At 31.0% G+C, this 19,821-nt stretch overlaps 1 protein-coding gene across 1 annotated transcript in view; it reads left to right on the top strand.

The window, feature by feature from the left end:
* Positions 1–19,821, top strand: part of LOC124369073 (cytosolic 10-formyltetrahydrofolate dehydrogenase) — a 61,102-nt gene that overhangs the window by 7,064 nt on the left and 34,217 nt on the right. Inside the window, exons 2-5 of the mRNA XM_046826788.1 lie at positions 4,357–4,498; positions 17,573–17,807; positions 18,714–18,879; positions 19,251–19,355. Of these exons, the coding sequence (XP_046682744.1) occupies positions 4,357–4,498; positions 17,573–17,807; positions 18,714–18,879; positions 19,251–19,355 (648 nt within the window). The remainder of the gene's footprint in view (positions 1–4,356; positions 4,499–17,572; positions 17,808–18,713; positions 18,880–19,250; positions 19,356–19,821) is intronic.

Here is a 19,821-nt window from a genome sequence, read left to right as displayed (position 1 = left end):
GGAAATCACAGTAACAGTACCTGTATTTGTGAAGCAATCGAAAAAATAAACTCGTATAAATATCTTGGCGTTATTTTAGATTTCCGTTTGAAATGGTCAGACCATATTGAATATCTCAAACAAAAGACCCGAAAGTATATCTTTGCCTTTAAGAACCTTAGGGATATTCTTGCTGTTCAAGAAATGAAAATGGTATATTATGCATACGTGCAATCTCTTTTTGCATTTGGGATAATTTCTTGGGGGGCAGCTTATAAATCAAATCTTGATCCTCTTTTTACGGTTCAGAAAACAATTTTGAAAGTAGCTTTTAAAAAATGTCATAGGTTTTCAACATCCATTTTATTTCAAGAAACTAAAATGTTTACAATAAGACAACTTTTTATAAAATCTCTTTTAATACACATGTATAAAAATTTAGATGATTTATTTGTAAGAACTCAACACACCCATAACACACGTTATTCTAGATCAACAGGAATTCTACCATTGCAATTAACTAAATCTTATTCTAACACCAACTCATACTATCTTGCTCACGTGCTTTTTATAAATATGAGTAAACAGTTTCCAAATTTTAGTTTTTTTAGTGAAATTTCTACAATTATTTTTAAAAGGAAGGTTAACCAGTGGTTATTATCATTGTCTATTGAGGAGGCCGAGGCAGTGCTGTCTACGAACTACAGACGGACAGTTTGACATGTAAACAGCCACCACTCCTATCCAATCATCATTCATTATCAATAACCTATTATAATCTGCGGTGACCCTGCTTAATTACCATTGTTGCTAATATGTATATGTTTTAAAATTAATAATATTTAATGCTTTAAAACAGGTACAAAGCAAAATTACGCGGTTTTTTTCCTTTTAATATATTCATTGCATATTCGCATGTGTATGTGCATGCATGTATATATGTATATATATATATATGTATGTATGTATGTGTGTGTGTATGTATGTGTGTGGTGTGAAATGGTGTATTATTTTGTACTATATTTATATTCATTTTTTTTATTAATCCAGTCCGTTATTTCTTCAGGCGTGAACAACTCGAGACTGCGCACAGGCATCATAGCCCATGCAGGCTCATTTCCCGAGGACAATGTTTTTATACATGATGCTATTTTTATGATGTTTATTTTATGTTGTTTATTCTATGATGATTATTTCTTATTCTTTCTTCACATTTCAAAATTGTTCGGTATTGTAACAATCTAGAAATTAATTGTACAGTTTGTATTATAATATTGTACATATTTTTGGGAAATAAAAAAATCAATTCATTCATTCATTCAATTCAATTCAATTCATTCATTCATTCATTCATTCATTCACATTGGACAACCAGTATCCAGGCGTATCTGGACTTAGTTTATACCTTGAGATGTAAGGGGTTATTTGCCCATAACTTTTGCTAGGAACACCATAGAGATTCATGTCATTGTGTTTCTATTGAATAGACCTTTAAAATTACAAGTCACAAGACCAGGGTTCCAATTTGAAAATTACCCCCCTTTCAAGAAGACGAATGTTTTTATGCTCCGAAAAATCCAAAACAGTATATTGATAAGTATGGTGAATGTTGTAAATTGATATCTCAATCCATTTAGAATATATCCAGGACCAGGACTTAATCTCAGCAAGATGTCATGCTATAAGTGTCGCATGAACATTTAACTAGGTTGCAGAGGGTTCTTGTATAATAAATTTCTCACTTTCTTCAAGTTGGTCTGTTTACCTTGATTCCAAAAGAAAAATAGGTACATATAAATTACAATTTTCCTGTCTGGTTTTTGTTTTTGATGTTTTTTTAAAGATTGAACTCTTGTTTAGTATTAAATTTAGTGGCGTGACTTGTTTTACAAAGTAACATAATTGTTAAAAACCACTCAAGAATAAAGGCATTATTTATTTATGATAAAAATTGCTACGCAATATGTTACCTTGGTTAATTATTAAAATATTTTGAATGTAATATTCAATTACAAAATGTAAAGCTCAAAAACCTTAAGGTCTACATACATATGAACTATCAATGGATCATCATTTTTGTCATTTTCAAACAATAATTAATTTGTAATCGTAGCTATTCAGGAATTCATGAATTCATTTAACTATTTCTTTTACAATTGCTATAAAACTTTCAGTAACGTTTTATATATGAAGCTAAATGCTTCAGAGTATGTTTGGATTGGTGTATAGTTTGTATTGGTAAAAAGTTTACAATAAACATAAAAACCAAAGTTAAATTTTTTCAAATTTAATAATGAAAAATATGAATAATATAATCTTTAGATGACTGTCTATTTCCCCTTTTAAAGTAAAAAGTACTAAATAATAAATTTTAGATAGGTCATATTTTTTAAACTGAAAAGTCAACTATAGTGAAGAGACCTTGATGTTTATTCCATAAAACTTCAAACACTTTTACACCCTTACTTTTGGTCTTAGAATAATTATGGGAAATGTCTCATTTAAAAGATATGATTAATATGCATCCATATGTTTTAAAATTTTTCTTGTTGAGTGTATACTTGTTAAATATTTAAATGATGAAGTACATTAATTACACCTTTAGAATAATACAGCTCCTGTAATTCTTTTGCTCTAATTTTGGTTTTAAATTGGAAAAAGTATGACAAAAATCATCTATAATGTAAAGTTAAAGTACTAAGAATATCAATTTCCACTTTGATCAATATTCTCATCATTTTTGTAATGAGTTTGGATCCAATCTATTACTATAAAAATTGTTTGTATTTTCAACTTCCACATAAGAGCCCAACTTCAATGTTTTGTGGACTTTGAAATATTTTTATGAAATGCAGTCCCAAAGCTCTCCAATTCATAGGCAGCTCTATTATAGGGGTCGTATTTTTTCAGTAATTCCCCTATTTTTACATTGTTGTTCAAACAAAATTTCCTATGATAAAATTAACGCAAAAAATATTCATTACAGAAAATGTGGAACTCAGAAGTTGATAACCAATTATTGTGTATATAAAGTGCATCAATACCACATACTTTGATATGTGTTTATGTTTATTAATAGGCATATTTGAGTTTAAAGAAGATATGTATAGTGCAAAATTATACAAGGTGCGACAATAAAGTAATGAGACTAGTGTGAAAAAATGTTTTGCTTATTGTTATAGTCAAGTTTAGTAGTCTCCTTCAAAGTAGTTCCCTGATGATTGCACACACTTTTTCCAGCGCTTCTGCCATTGATGGTAACATTTCTGGAACTCATCTTCTGTAATATCCTCCAAGATCCTCTTCACAGCTTTTTGGACATCTGATGTTTGAAAATAGTATCCCTTGACTGCCGTTTTGACTCTTGGAAATAGAAAATGTCACACAGAGCAAAATCTGGTGAATAAGGTGGCTTTCGTAGTTCTGAAATTTGTTTTGAGGTTAAAAATTGATGTACAGACAGAGCAGTATGGGATGGGACATTATTGTGATGCAGAATCCAATTGTCAGCAATTTTGGCACGGACACGGAAGAACTCTTTTACAAAGTCTTTCTAAAATTTCTTTGTAGTAATCTTGGTTAACTGTTTGTTCAGGAGGCACCGACTCTATGAACAATTCATTTGGAATCAAAGAATCACACAAGCATGCATTTCAATTTTGACTTTTACATGCAAGCTTTTTTTGGTCTGGTTGATTCCATTGAGCACCATTGCAAACTTTGGCATTTTGTCTCTGGATCGTACTGAAAAAGTCAACTTTCATCACCAGTAATACGACTGAACAATTCTGGATTGATTTCCGTTTGATGTAACAGATTGGTTGCTACATTTTTCCGTGTTTCTCGCTGTTGTGGTGTGAGATTTTTGAGGACCATTTTGCACAAACCTTTCTCATAAGTTGACATTTGTCTGTGTGGTTAATGGTCATCCACTGCGGTCTCCATCTTTAACATTCGTTATGCCTTCACTAAACATTTTTGTCAACGAAAAACTTAAGCTCTTTATATGACATCCTCTCCAAAAGCCCTCTGAAGCTTAACATCTCTCCGTGACGAGAGACAAACATGTGTTAACTTATTAAAGCACAACTCACAACTGGGCAGTTGCATCGATGTACCGCTTTGACTAGAAGTAGCTTATAGATCAAGAAATTCTGATAAAGATATTCTGCCTATGCAAGCCTGTAGAGTTGCCACATACTGCAAAGAAAATCAATCTCATTACTTTATTGTCGCACCTCGTATGTTTATGTAGCATTCACATGAACACATGAGTGTTGTTTTATTACTTATTTGTCATCCCATTGTTAAGAATTAACATTGTTATGTTGTAAACATACTTTTATGTATGATTTGTTTGTTGTATTATGTTCACAGGTAGTTCTTTCAAAATTAAGATTGGCACTAATAGGTCAAAGTACATTTGCTGCAGAGGTGTATAAGCTGCTGAAAAATAGAGGTCACAATGTGGTTGGAGTGTTCACCATTCCAGACAAAGGCTCTCGTGAAGACCCTTTGGGTAGGTATACTTAAATCTATTAAACAAAACTATTGTATTTTTAGTTTCGAATTTCAGTTGATTAGCCTATAAGTATATTTTTATCTAGTAATGTCTCTCTTAATCTAGAAACATTTCACATATCTAACAGTATTATAAGAAGTGAAATTACTTCGTGTCATGTCTTTGATAACATTAAGATAACAAACCTGAGATTACCATACAAGAAGCAAGGGGTTTGGTATTTTTGTCTAGTAATGTTATTTTTATGTCCAAATCATATTAACTGATTCCTCCTTTTCTGAAACCAATCTAACAATTAGTTGCAATAATTTGATTAATTTTACATTGAATTGAAATTAATCTCATTTCTCAGTTTTATCAATATCTCTTGTATATATCCATTATATTGTATACATTACTACCAGTATTCCAGTTAAGGCAGTGATGGTTGATTGATTGATACAATTGATTGCGCTTTTGTATGATAAACCAACCAGATTGATTGATAAAAAACTACTCTTCTAAGTATAGGGGGTTTAAGTTCTATATTTTTATGAAACTAATCAAATATATATAACCTTTTCAACTTTCCCTTACTTTCTTTAAATTGATTAGTAAAAACACAAAACTTGTGTTTTAACTCGGGAAACATTGACCGACATATTTGGTGTCGATATCATAACTTCCAAATTGTGATCTACAACAAAAATGTTGATTCATATTATACCGGTAAAAGCATTATTATCAGTGAAAGACCTTTAAATTAAACATCAATCGAAAGCCTATTGTTTGTTTTTAATTTTTAGTAGTCTTTGATTTTCTTTCATCCTATTTCTAGTTGGCAATTTGTGGGGTTTTTCCTGATGTAATTTTGTTTTTAACATCTGTGCAGCTGAGATTGTTGTTTTGTAAACAAATAATTTTGTTCCTTGTTTGGAAGTTTTTTTATTTCAATTAAGCAAATTTTTATCATACATTGTTGTATGTAATACTTGAGAATGGATGATTCTTGTAGGTCAAGTGATATTGATGACATTCTAATGGAATTTGATATAACTAACTTTGTTGAGTGTAAGTGTTGTATCTTATTTCCTTTTTTGGTTTTGTTAATTTTGAAATAAAAAAACCGCCTTATACACTGTTTTTAATCAGCTAACTGTATAAAAAGGTAGGAAAAACACAATAATTTGCATGTAAGTAAATTTTACTATGGATATTTCATTGGGTTGCATAGCAACTGAAAATGGTCAAACATTTGCCACTTTTCACTTTCCTTTTTAAACATAAAAATGATTTCCATTTTTGTTTCTGAACTTCGTAACACTATATATTTGTGTTCAAAATTAAATTTCTATTATGTGGCTATTCCAGACTTTTGATATATCTTATATTTTATTATAATGTACATACTTTTATGTAATATAATTTTTCATATCTCAAATATAATAATACAATATACAATATGTTAAAAAATATGTATTTTTATTTTATCTTCAAAATGATGTAGTCTTATTCTTTGATTCTTAAAAACTAAAATTATATACGAGGTGTGGCTATTAAATAACAAGACTGACACTGCAGCGGATCAAGGAGACATGTGTCAGCCGCTAATAATCAACAGCTGTTCAGTGTGAACCTTTCTCTTTACTATGTAGTTAGTCTCGCTTTTGTAAACAATACAGTTTAGTCAGAGCCTACGTTCGCGTTATTGTTGTTTTTTGGTTTTGCTGGATAAAATGGTTAGTGTAATATTACAGCAGCGAGTTAATGTAAAATTTCACTTTAAGCTTGGAAAACTGCTACTGAAACTTATTATTTACTGAAAGAAGTGTATAAGCAATGAATGTTTATCACGGACACATGTTTTTGAATGGTTAAAGTATGAAACAAAACTCCAGAGCATTAAAGACCTTAGGGACAGAATATTAGTGGAAATTAAAAAAATCCTTCATGAATTATACAGCACGCCGTTTCAAGTTTCTACAACAGGCTTGGACATTGTCCAATTGTCTTCGGAGAGCAGTTTGAATATATGATATAATAAACACAGGTTAGTAAGTTTTAGCCGCTTGATATAATAAACACAGGTCAGTAAGTTTTAGCCATTTTATTGCTTAACGTAATTGTAATTACTAGTACTTCTGTAACTTTACATTTAAAAATGTTAAAGTGCCCCCCAAAAAGCCCATTTTGAGGAAATAATTCTCTTTTGTTTCCTAGAGGGGTGTCCTGCGTTTCATTTTTCTATTTTTGTTGATTGAAGGTTGAGCAGGATCCATCCATGCTTTTAACTTAATTTATTTCAATGAGCTGCCATTTTGTACTGGGTTGAGATAGAAAGCTCTAGTTTCCACTGTTCTTCTTAACATTTTAAAATTATCTCTAGTGTTCAGCTTTGAGATAAGAGATCAGGGCAGGTGTAGTGGGACAGACAGAGGTTAGTCAATGTAAAAATACTGGGTGTTTCAAAAAGAATATACATATTTCAAATGTATATATTTATTAAACATTAAGACATAAGAATATGAAACCTTACACACATAATTACAAACATATCAACTTCAGATTACAAATGTTCAATATTTCCTCCATCAGCGACACCAACATCACATCTATACTCAAATTCCTCCCATACCCAGGCAAGAATATCCTTCATCTGCTGATGTTATGGCAGTACAGATTCGGTTCTTGAACTCTTCTATGTTCTGTGGGAGTGGTGGTACATAAACGTTGTCTTTAACGTAACCACACAGGAAGAAGTCACAGAGTATAAAATCCGGTGACTGTGGAATCCAGATGACAACCTTTCTAATGGTTTGGTAGAGTTTCATTAAGATATTTACGCACTTGGAGACTCCAGTGAGCGGGTGCCCCATCTTGTTGAAAAACTTAGTTTTCTTCGTGCAGCCTTGGAAACAACCAGTTTTGTAACATATCAAAATACTGCTGACCGTTAACCATGTTTTCTTCAAAAAAGAATGTGCTGTAAACAGATGATCGGGATTTGGCACAAAACACATTGACTTTAGGTGAATCTTGTACATGTTCAATGGCTGCATGTGGGTTCTGTAGGCCCCAAATATGAACATTGTGTTTGTTTACTGGACCACTAACATGGAAATACACTTCCTCACTGAACATGATGCGTTGTGCAAAAGTGTTATAAATGCCAATAGCATCAAGAATCTTGTTGCAAAATGTTACACGTTTGTGTTTGTCATCAGGACGCAGAGCTTCTAACAGCTGTTACTTATGCGGTTTCATAACCAATCAACATCTGAAAAAGTGCCAATTTGTTGTTGTAACTCCTGACTGGCAAGACGAGTTATTTTTGAAGGACTACATTGGAAAGCAGTTTGAATTCGTGCAATATAGTTTTCAGTAACACGGGGTGGCCAGGGCTTTCATTTACATACACATCCTGTATCTACAAACTGTTTATACCATATGTGAATGTTTCACCCATTTGGAGGATCAATTTGGTATTTCCACCTGAAACGTCTTTGCACTGTAATCACGGAATTGCACTTCGAAAACTTAAGAACACAACATGATTTCTGCTGCGGAGTAACGATTTTAAAGATATGAAACCAAAACAAAAAACCAAGCAAGACAGAAGACAACTGACATCTAGCGGCAATTAATATAAATTAGACTATGTATTCGTTTCTCCAATAGTTGAGCCTTGGCGCAGTGATCGATAGTTTAGAAAAATAATACTTTTTAGTACATATATTCTTCTTGAAACACCCTGTATACTTTATTCAATAAGTCATATTCAACAAGGTATTTGAATAGAGTAAAGATAAATAAAAATAACTATGAAATTATAAAATAGAAATGGATCAAAAATATTTATGATAACAAAATAGAAACCTTTGGAAAACTTCTATAGATTCTAACCATTTACATATTCATAACTTCTTATTGTGTTTTCTCAGCATAGAGTACCTAGGGAAATTCTGAAAACGAGTATAATGCTTTCTCAATTAAATATTGCTTTAGTTTTTATTTAAACTTTTTGTAATTGTGCTCTGTCTTAATTTAATTTGGCAACTGTGTAAAGAATTTTTGACCCATATAACTATTTTAATCTTTGTAAAATTCAACATTATGACTACCCAAAACGATTAGGTTCTGTGTGTTATAGCAGTGGTTTGTTTCAGATAGAACATCATTGTGATATTCATTGACATACTTTATTGTTTCCAAGACTTATAAATTATGAACTGTATGGATTTTAAGCTGTGCAAATAATTGTTTTACAGTGACTAAATTTGTTAAATCAAGCATAATTCTTATGATTTTTTGTTTTGTAAGAATTTAATCCAAATTTTATATTTAACAACTAAATCATTAAAATTTAGTTTTAATTTTAAGTACAATAGAACACATGTGTTATGTATTTTTTTTAATACAATGTCACTTCCCAAAATTTCTTATAATATACCAAGGAGTTTAAAAATGACACTACAATATACATTTAAATTTTAGATTATAATAATTCAACTGATACTTAAAATGTATTACATGTTTACTTTTACTCTTTATTTGAATCCTGTATATTTTATATCTTTTTTGGAAAAAGATATAAAAACAAAAGAAGACAAAACACTTTTTGATCGAAAGTGTAATATTTGGACCTTATTTTATAATAGGAGAGAATTTTTTATGATCCATATTGGTTTTTAAAAACCTTCCTTGAAGCAAAACAATTACTTCTCAATGCATAACCCATTTTTTTTATTTTTGGGACAAAACACGTTTTGAAAGTTTGCTCCTCATATTGGGAGTCTGGATAAAATAGAATATCCTGCTCTGAATATTGTCTTTTAAGTGTTAAACATTGTTTACAAGGTGGAGTATAAATATTGGATTATTTTTGATTATTAAATCTATGCATGTATAATTATATTTTAAACACCCTATACATTTATGTCAAGTTGTTCAAACTGTGAAGCCCGAAACTTATTTCCCATTATTTTCTCCCTTCCTGATACTTGTTAAAAATGGACAACAAGCAGCCAGCCTATGCAGTGGGATACCTGGTGTTTGCTAAAATTAAAAACTTCCGACATTGGCCCGCAACAATTACAAAAATCCTAAATGTTGAAAACAAACCACCAAAGTTTGAACTGCTATTTTTTGGAGACAACACTACCTCAAAGGTAAACAGTTCAAACTTATTTCCCTACCTAGACAACCTTCCCAGTTTTGGTCAGCCTTTATCTGATAATTTCAGAAACAAATTATTTAATAAAGCTTTGCTAGAGGCTGATACAGCTCACAAAGCCTGTCAAACTCCAAACACCACTCCTCCATCTACTGAGGAGAAAATAGCACACCAACATGGACAACACCCGATGGAGGACATCTGTTCTAAAGTGGAACAACTACAAAACACGGATGACCTTGAAAGCTCTCTTACTGTAGCAGCTGAAGTTGGACATACGCTTCTTGCAGAAAACCAGAAGAAGACGTGCTTGACTTAACCTTCAAAAACTCTCAACTAGCTCAACTACTCGGAAATTTGAAACATGCAGAAGAAATGAAACCTGAAATGAGAATAGAAGAGCTTGAAAAAGATAATGAAACTCTAACACAAAGAAACCTTACTTTAGTAGATACATTAAGAAAAGCAGAAGAGCACCTCGCCAAAGAGCGACGCCTAAGGGAATACCTTGCAGAAACTTTTGAAGAGCAAGATTTAGAAAAGGAAATCTTAATAACCAACCAAGAAAAAGAAATTAATAAGCTACAGGCTGTCGTAAAGAAGCAGAAAAGGATGCAAACAGAAGAAAACAAAAGAGATGTAGCCAAGATATTTAAAGATGTAGGAATGCAAACAAGCTCCACACGACAACCAGAGCCCAGTTACTCCACAGACGTCTTAGCTGAACTAGCACAGCTAAAAATCCGCCAAGAAAAAATAGAAAAACATGTGCTAAACTTCCAAACTCAGCTAGACAACAACAAAAAGGTACCCGAGGTTTTGACAAACCCACAAAGCTCTCCTGTCAGGCCTACATCCTACCCAGCTCAGCTGAACCAAAACAAGAAAGGCAAGACTTCAGGAGACCTAGCTAAAATAAGAAAACAGCTAGATCACAAATCTAATACTGAAGATGGTAATCCATTAATTTTAGACAGTTGTCGAAATAATGCACAAAATCAAGAACAAAGCAGTAAAAAAATATGTAATGTGCCAACAACACAGAGACCACATGCCAGCATCTCCCTACAGGTGGCTAAACATAGAGGAAATCTCAATGCAATAACACCAAGCAATAGAGCCAGCACCAATCCAAGTCCAGTAAAGATATCAAATCCGCCTATAAGCAAGGGACCACCAATGAATGCAAAAAAGAAAATGGCAGGAGAGAGTTATGAAGATTTCTTCAACAAACACATTCAATTTTACAAAGAGTTACTAAGAATTGCCGAGACAAAAACCCACGATAACGATAAAAGACAGGCATCAAATCTAGAACTCGAGAATCATCCCTTATTACCACAATGTGAAGACCAACAAAACTTGAAGAAGTCACCTCAACCAATAATCAGACTATCTCCAAGACTAATCCAAATTCCCACAATTCTTTAGGAGTACTTCAGATGAAAAACACCAAAGAATGACAGGAAATACACTTACTGTTCTCCACCAAAACACTGACAGAATCTCTAATAAAATCGAGCGCCTTAATACTCTCCTTGCCAGCTTAGGACCGGATCTCGTAATCCTAACGGAACATGGATATTAATTTGGAATGTATTACAGGATTATAACGAAGTCTTTTTCTTTCATTCTTTCTTTTATCACATATATATATATATATATATATATATATATAATATATATATATGTGATAAGTGTGAATTTATTAAAGAATAAATAAATAGATAAATAGTTTTTAAAGTGGCCAGGTCATAAATCTTTTACATTTCCCATAATGCATAAATTCCCAATGACATTACACTCACTACATTCTCAACATGGTTTTCTCCATTAATTGTTAGTCGTGAAAAATGTGTCTGTTTTTTCCAACTAGTTCTAATTCATTTTTACATCCAGGTCAATTTCTTTTTTGTTTTGCTTAGTTCAAAAATATACAAAATCATTTTTTTTTAAGTTTAGTTGCAGATTATTACCATTCAAGAAATATTTCATATTTGATAAATCTATATTAGCTGTTGTTTCTATGATATTGTTCAACTTGCCTTTAATAGTTAAATTAATGTCATCTGGGTATAAACACTTAGAACTCGTACTAACTTTCTCTCGCAGTATAATGGCAGGTTAACTTCTCCAACTGTAATTAGTATAGTCCTGTCTTATCTTAACATCTAAACTGCATCTGATAAGATATCAGCTCATGTTCTTTCACAAGTAAATAACACATTTTTTGAATTGTCTCTAAAGTAATTTAAGAAATGTTAGAAATATACAGTTATATCTAAAAAATACGTAATATTACTATTAATAATTTTAATATTATTAGAATATCTAAATTCATTTATTTAATTAATACAAAAAAAATTACATTAACTGTCAGAAGTTGAACTTTTTTGCACTCAGTTTTATCTGAAACCAAGATAAATGCAAAGGGAGGGAATAAATTCAAATGAAAATTATTCTTATGCCACAAGGTGTGCATATGAATATCAACCATCCTTACATATACAACAGTCTTTCATTATAGTGTGTGTGTGTGTGTGTGTGTGTTTGTGTGTGTGCGTGCGCGTGTGCCCGTGTGTACACACATACAATCATACATATAAGTCATTTATTAGCATATAACATTTTATACTATTACAAACTGTAATACAAAACAGGTTCCTTGTCTTAATATAGACTTACCAACTAAATAACTACTAACTAAAAAAATTTAAAACTATTAAAACATACAATTAAAATACACAACAAACAATTAAAAATATGTAAACTTTTTGAAAATGTTCTGAATCTAAAAAGTAATAATAATAAATCTAAGTAATAGGTCTTACGTAAGAGAAGATTTAAAATTTTGTTTGAAAATTCTTTGAAACATTCTGGTAAAACATTGAATAGCTTAATCCTGTATAAATGATGTTTGATGGAATAATTTTGTCCTATGAATTCGGATTGGAAGCAGATCTCTATGTCTTGTATTATAACTATGGAGAATTACGGTTTCTAGTTCTAAATTTTAATGAAAAAAATTTGTTTATGTTTATTTCGATACAGATAAAGTAAAACCTCAAAAATATAAAGTGACGGTACTGTAAATATTTGTAGGCTTTTAAAAAAGTTCTGCATGGTGTCCTGAAGCTAGATAACAGTGTCATTATGCTTACTGCTTTAAAAAAATTTGAATATACACTGTGGTTTATGTGAACATCCCCATAGTGCTATTAATACCATACTTCATAATGGAGTGGAAATACCTGTAATATACCATTTTTAAAACTTCAAAACTTACTATATTTTGTAAAAACATAATACATAGCAAGCAGAATTGAGTCTTCTCTAAAATTTTTATATGGGAATTCCAGTTTAAATGTTCATTCAATTTTATATGTAAGAAGGAAATAGTTTCAGTTTTCTATAATACAATTGTATTCAAAATAGCTAGGCTCAAATCATTTTTATTTTTAAATGTTCTAAAATGAATTAAACTTTGATTTTGTGTTGTTCATTTTCAAACCATTGGAATAGAACTATTCAATTAGTTTTGATATTGTTTCTATAATTTTATTTCCTAAAAGATGCATGTTTGGTTCTTTAAGAATGTGTTATATGTTAGTTTACTCTTAATTGAAAGCCAGTTTAGAAAGTAGACAGTCACCGGGATATTAGGGGATTGGCTTTCTTAACATCCTTTCTCAGATCATTCAGGTGTTTGGGAATGCAGACAGGGTTTATCATAAATCAGATTTGACATTTACAATGGATAGTTTGAGAAAGAATCTTGTGAGGATTTCCAGGGAGACTTAGATCACACTCAGACAGTCTTGACATTGAGGGGTCACAAGGCAGTAAAAATAAAATATTCAAAAACCATTATCTGGGATGTCGGCCCACCACTAATGGCCCACTGTGGGAAACCAGTTCCGCCCTTGGAGGTCACACATGGTGAACCGAAAAACCCACTAGCCAATCAGAGACTCAGAACCCCTTGGGTGTGTGATACAGAGGGGAGGCTCTTCCTCCTTTGGAGAGGGAAGCACTACCTTAGTATATTAACCAAAACTTAGTCAAAAATATCAGAGTTCAGAGTCCGGAGTTCAGACTAGAGTCCAGGGTCCAGTTCAGATTCAAGTCCAGAGTTCTGACTGGTGCCGCTTGTCGTTCTGTCATGTCTCTGTAAGGCCTCTTGACGATGGTGCTGGGTAAGTTACGCTATCTCTCAGCTCTAATGTATGTCTAGTAGTCTACAGTAATAAATGAAACTTGTAAGAATAACTTTTGAATCAACGTTTACCTGTAACATAAATGGTTTTGTTGCTTTGGATTAGAATAGAATAGAATATATTTATTTTAATAAAGATATAATTATATTGAAGATATATTATGTATTATTTAATAAAGATATAATACACTCAAGCACTTAAGGTTTGCCCATTATTTGCTATCCTGACGTAGAAGATATACCCCATCCACACTTAAACAATATAAACTAAGGCCTGAAATTGAGCCTCGTGGCATACCTACTTATCTGCTTCCGGTTAGATTCATATGTTATGTTGTTGCTAAAAAAGGATAGTTTTTTGTTTTCCCTTTATGCAGTGTAATTCTAGTTTTTGTAAAATAATATGACATACAATTGAAACAAAGGCCTTAGACAGGTCACAGTACACTCCAGCTGTGGCCTGTGATATATCCAAAGCATATGCTTTTCCTCTAATTGAACAGGCTAGGGCTGTCTCAGTACTATAACTTAAACCAAATTGATTCTTTGTAAACAAGTTAAACCCTCCAAAAAATCCAGTTAGTTGCTCATTCATAATTTGAAATAAAAAATGCTTAAGACAGAAATGAGACGATAATTTTCTAGTTGAGCTTTATTTCCCTTCTTAAAAACGGGAGTTACTGTGGCAAGTTTAAGTTGACTTGGAAATTGTCATTTTTTTTAGAAAAAATTAATTAATATGCATAATATATCAGAAATTTCCAGTTTTAATATTTTTACAGTAAAAGTCAAAATCTCGTCCCAACATACTGACCTTTTATTCTTTAATTTTGAGGTCACTTTAACAATGTCTCTCTTACTAAGTAAAGTCATGAGTTATTTTCTCCGTATTTTGTGTGCTATACCAGTTGTTTAAGATTAATTTTTTTAATGATTAAGATTGACAATCTGCTATGATAGATCAAGAAATTATTAAATTCTGTCACTATTAAATTTGGGTAAGTTACTTGGCCAGCTTTCTCTAATTTTGGACAAGGAAAACTTTTTGTTGTATTGTTTGTACCCATCTCATTTCTTATCACAGACCAGGTTACTTTTGCCTTATTGTTTGGTTATGAAACTATTTTTGTATAGTTTTTTTTAGCACAACTTATCACTTTCTTAAAAGTCCTTTTATAATTTTTTACATATTCTAAAAATGTTGGATTTTTATTATATTTTGACTTTTGATGTAGTTTCCTTTTTCTTATACTTGAAACGTTGATTCCTTTTGTACACAAAACATTTTTACTACAGTAATTTTGTTCTGTAATGTTTGAAAGAAAAACACTCATTAAAAAAAGTTAAAAATGGAAGAAAATATATTGAAATTATTATTTACATTCTTACTAAATCTAATATCCAATCAATTTCCTGTACTTTAATTTCAAATTCATTAATTTTTATTTAAGAAAAAAACTTTTTTGTTTTGACGAATTAGTATTGCTGGACATTTTAGAAGGCAACTGGATGGATACAACAAAGGATCTGTTATTGGAGATACCTAAATCATAATTTAACTTATCTATAATTATGCAGTTAGAAGTATTTAATAAACTGTCTATACATGATTCTGTATTGGTGGTTATTCTTATGGCTGTAGTAAAATTATACAAAACCCATTTTTCTTTAAAATGTTTACATAGTTTTGAGTTTTGTTGCAGTATGAAATAAAGTTATGTTGTCTTGTGTGGCTAAAATAGTTTTCTCTTGTTTGCTTTTATTGTCAAATTTGAAAAATTGGTTAGCTTTGATAAAAAGATTTACAAGATTTAGGTACATAATGAGCTTGTGGGGGAGGTGTCCTATAAATACATGATATAGTTAGATTATGACCATTAAGACAAATAAAACTACCTTCAAAATGAAAGTCTTCATTCAGATGTTTGAGATAGTTTCTTTCTTCATAATTGATAATTTTCCTTACAAGGATACAAGAGCCACCATCCTTTTATGATTTCTAGTATAACAAGATGCAATCTAGAAAACATATTTTGAATTAAGTAAGATCATATATTTGTTATCAAGCCAGTGTTCATTTAAACATGTTATAGAAATATGACAACCATTATTATTTAGAAAAATGTTTAGATCATGTATTTTATTTGAAATACTTTGAATTTTACAAAACATTATCCAGATTCCATTATTATACTTAATTTTTTTTCTCTTATTAAAATCCCTTTCTTGAATTATATATTCATGGTTTTTCTAATCTAGAGTTACATACCGAATTTAAACAATGTTTGTTATACAAAGATCCATCCAGTAATTGAGCTCTAGAACTATTACTTAGGCTAAAGGGACTTATTATAAGGTGATTATTTTACCGATTTATAAATCAGTTTAGCCAATTCGATTTTGCCTCTTACACTAAAGTGTAGGCTATGCTTTTTATACATTTTGAGATTAAAATGGGCTGTCTCAACGTTTGTTATGTCAAGTCTACTGTCAAAAAACTGTTGAAACTTCATGTTTACACAGTGAATATTGAAATTAAACCTTGGCCAATCATATTTGAATGGGATATTTACAACAGTAAGATTTTTCTTATTCGATACTTTACTTATAATGTCTAGATTAAAACTATTTACAATTTCCTTATTATTAAAACTATCAAAATTATTATTCTCAGCAATGAAAACAGTGTCATCCTCCCCAGTGAAGACGGAAATGTGTGTCTCGAGGGTACCAGCAACATAGTTGAAATATGCTGATTTTTTTACAGTTATTTATACAACATTTATACGAGTATATATAAAATATAATAAATTATAAGTTGAAATTAAAGTTACTGTATAGCATGGTGTGGTTGCTAGTTAATTTATTGAAATTGTAGAATGTAATAAAATTCTATTACCTTTCATTGATTTAAAAGAAAATTGGGAGGAAGAATACAAAGGACTATTAGTCAGATAGCGTGTAAGTATTTATTGAAATATTGAATCATTTTTCAATAGTTTATTTGGTGCCATAACTACATAAATATAATTTATCTCTCTGATAACTCTCTAAATATTTATCTACCATTATTCATTACATGATCAATTTAGCACTTCACCTAGTATAAACAAATATGTCTTATTTTTTAGCATTAGGATAATTAATAGATTTCTAGTTGTCTTACCATAGTTATCAGAAATAAAAATATAGATATTATGGCCTTTGCACTTTAGATCTAAGTACTATTTTCGTTTTATACTCAATTCATTCTGCATTATACTTCTTTTGGATGTTATGATATTTCTGAATAGCCTTTTTATCTGTCTCCTGTTTCCCTGGTTCAGTTAAATTATTATAAAGAAATGTAAAATAATTATTTTATATAAATTCTATTAGATTTTTGGATTGTTTGAAAGGTTGGCTTAAAATATGTCTATGCAAGTTTTATAAAAATTTAATTCTGTATGATATGGCTGGCTTTTTAATAATTAATTTCATATATCCCTCATGTTATAATTCCTTGTATAGAGTTCAAAGAAATCCAGGATTATTATATATTTTGTACTGAATTTTGCACACTTTCTAGAATTGTTTAAATACTTTCTAATACAATTTATAAGATTTTGAGAACAAAAGTATGTCCACAATTATAGGAAAACCCCAAGTGTCTGTACAATATTTTTAAACGAGCACTGAACTGTAAAAGTAATTTTGGTTACAGCAACAGTAGCACGGGCTGACCAGACACCAGTATACAAGGTGAAAGCTTGGCGTAAAGGGGAACAAGCACTCAAGGAAATTGTAGATCAGTATAAGGAAGTGGGTGCTGAGCTCAATGTGTTGCCATTCTGCTCTCAATTCATACCAATGGATGTTATCAACTTTCCTAAACTAAAGACTATCTGCTATCATCCATCTATTCTGCCTAGACATCGTGGAGTCAGTGCCATCAGCTGGTCTGTAAAGTCACTGCCTCATTATTCTTAAGTTATACAAGTTTAAAATATTATTTGTTTTGTCTATGAACTACATTATATGCCCTAGGTTCCGTTCTACGTATTTGCACCAGTAGTGAGTGAATGCTTCAACATCATTTCACATGAAAGTCATCATTGACGAATGGGCAAGCACCTGTCATGGTTTGACGGAGAGTCAAAATTCAGTACTAACTGTATGCCTATGTAACCTAGCTACTTTGGTTTGAAGTATTTTAAGTAGGTTATGTTCTCATTAACAAAGGATATATATTTCATACTATATCTACAATTTTATTATGTGTGTTTTATCAAGCTGTTTATTGAATCAGACAACTTTATCAGCGAATCGTTGAAACTTTCCAGAATGCTGTTTGTTGCTGTTTTTAACCAAACAGCCTTTATTTCATGAAATTTATTAATCTTTTATTTGTTAAAATGTCAACTTTTAGTCAGATTCAGGATAATAGGTTATAGTACTAGTTTGAATATTACAATGAATGTAATTTAATTTGACTGAAATATGTTAAGAACCAATAAAGACAAAGGCTTAAAATTTGTGCCAATATCCTTGTTTGGATTTGATATTTAACATTATATTGGTGGGAGAGGGGGGAGGATGGAAGGGTTTGCTACTTGAGCAGTTTTAGTAAGAGAATGAACTTCAAAGAGTTTGAACATAAATAAAATTTAGTTCCTCTTCTTCACCTACAAACAAACATTATTGACATTTAGTGTTTATTAAAGAAAGAAGAGTGCAAACTATATGACAACTTTGGATATTTATTTTGCTTCTTGTTTTCTAATTTGTATAACTTCTTTTGATATGAATGAGTTTTAAATGAATCTGGTTCTCCATGAACTGACAACTTCTCTTGTGATTTAAAGGACTCTTATCCAAGGAGACAAGGAAGCAGGGTTCTCAGTGTTCTGGGCAGATGAGGGACTAGACACAGGTCCTATTCTCTTGCAGCAGAAGTGTGCTGTGGAGCCTAATGATACAGTAGATACACTGTACAGTCGCTTCCTGTATCCTTGTGGTATTAAAGCCATGGTAAATATTTAATCTTCTGAAATTAAAACTATTTAATTTATAGGTGTGTTCCTACAACAGAATTCAGGAACCTGGGTTAGAACAATTATAATCTCAGATCAGAGATGACAACAAAGATCAGTATTATCACATTAAATGTTTTTGTTGATAATATAAATAAATAAACTTATTAAATGTTCACTAAATCCATTTATTCATTGTTGAAAAATATATTTTGTACAAACAAGCATCACTAAGATACCATTATAAATATATGGTTTTTATTCTTACAGTATGGTTATGTGACAGTTAAATTAAGAGTATTTCAATATAAAGGTTTTGAATTCAGCAGTTATGTTTTAAAACAAAGCTAACATATATGTTCATTGTAGGCGGAGGCTGTAGACATGGTGGCTGATGGCAGTGCTCCAAAAATTGAGCAACCAACTGAGGGTGCAAGCTTTGAGCCTTCATTGCGAAAAAAAGAGCTCCAGAAAGTTAGTTACAGAAGAATTTAAGTATACTATTATTTTGCTTTAATTCTGAGTAATTACATCAATATCTGATTACTCAGTGATCAAAATAAACATTAAATTGAATTTGAGTAATATAATAATTTTATTCCTCTAGGACAGTTTTGCTAAGTTACAATAATTCATCACCAGTAAAATTCGTACCATAATTTCCAGTATGTGTGTTGCAATAATTAGGAAAATAAAATAGGTAAAACAAATGATAATTGACACTTTTGAATTAAGCAGTTCCCTGCTCTACTTGGTTTGGGAGTGTACTTGTCATGAAGATAGTTTCCTGATAACAATGTTGAGTATGATATTTAACCAACCGCACCATTTACACAATGGATTTTGCACGTAACATTTTCTAAATTATCCCAATTGTTATAATTTATTTTAATAGTTACTATATTTTACAAAATAGCATAGTTAGTTATATTTGATTACA

The sequence above is a fragment of the Homalodisca vitripennis genome, chromosome X (genome assembly GCF_021130785.1).
Source record: "Homalodisca vitripennis isolate AUS2020 chromosome X, UT_GWSS_2.1, whole genome shotgun sequence".
In the NCBI taxonomy this organism is placed as follows: Eukaryota; Metazoa; Arthropoda; class Insecta; order Hemiptera; family Cicadellidae; genus Homalodisca; species Homalodisca vitripennis.
The sequence above is the reverse complement of the archived record's forward strand: the minus strand, read 5'-3'. Positions and strand labels throughout refer to the sequence as shown.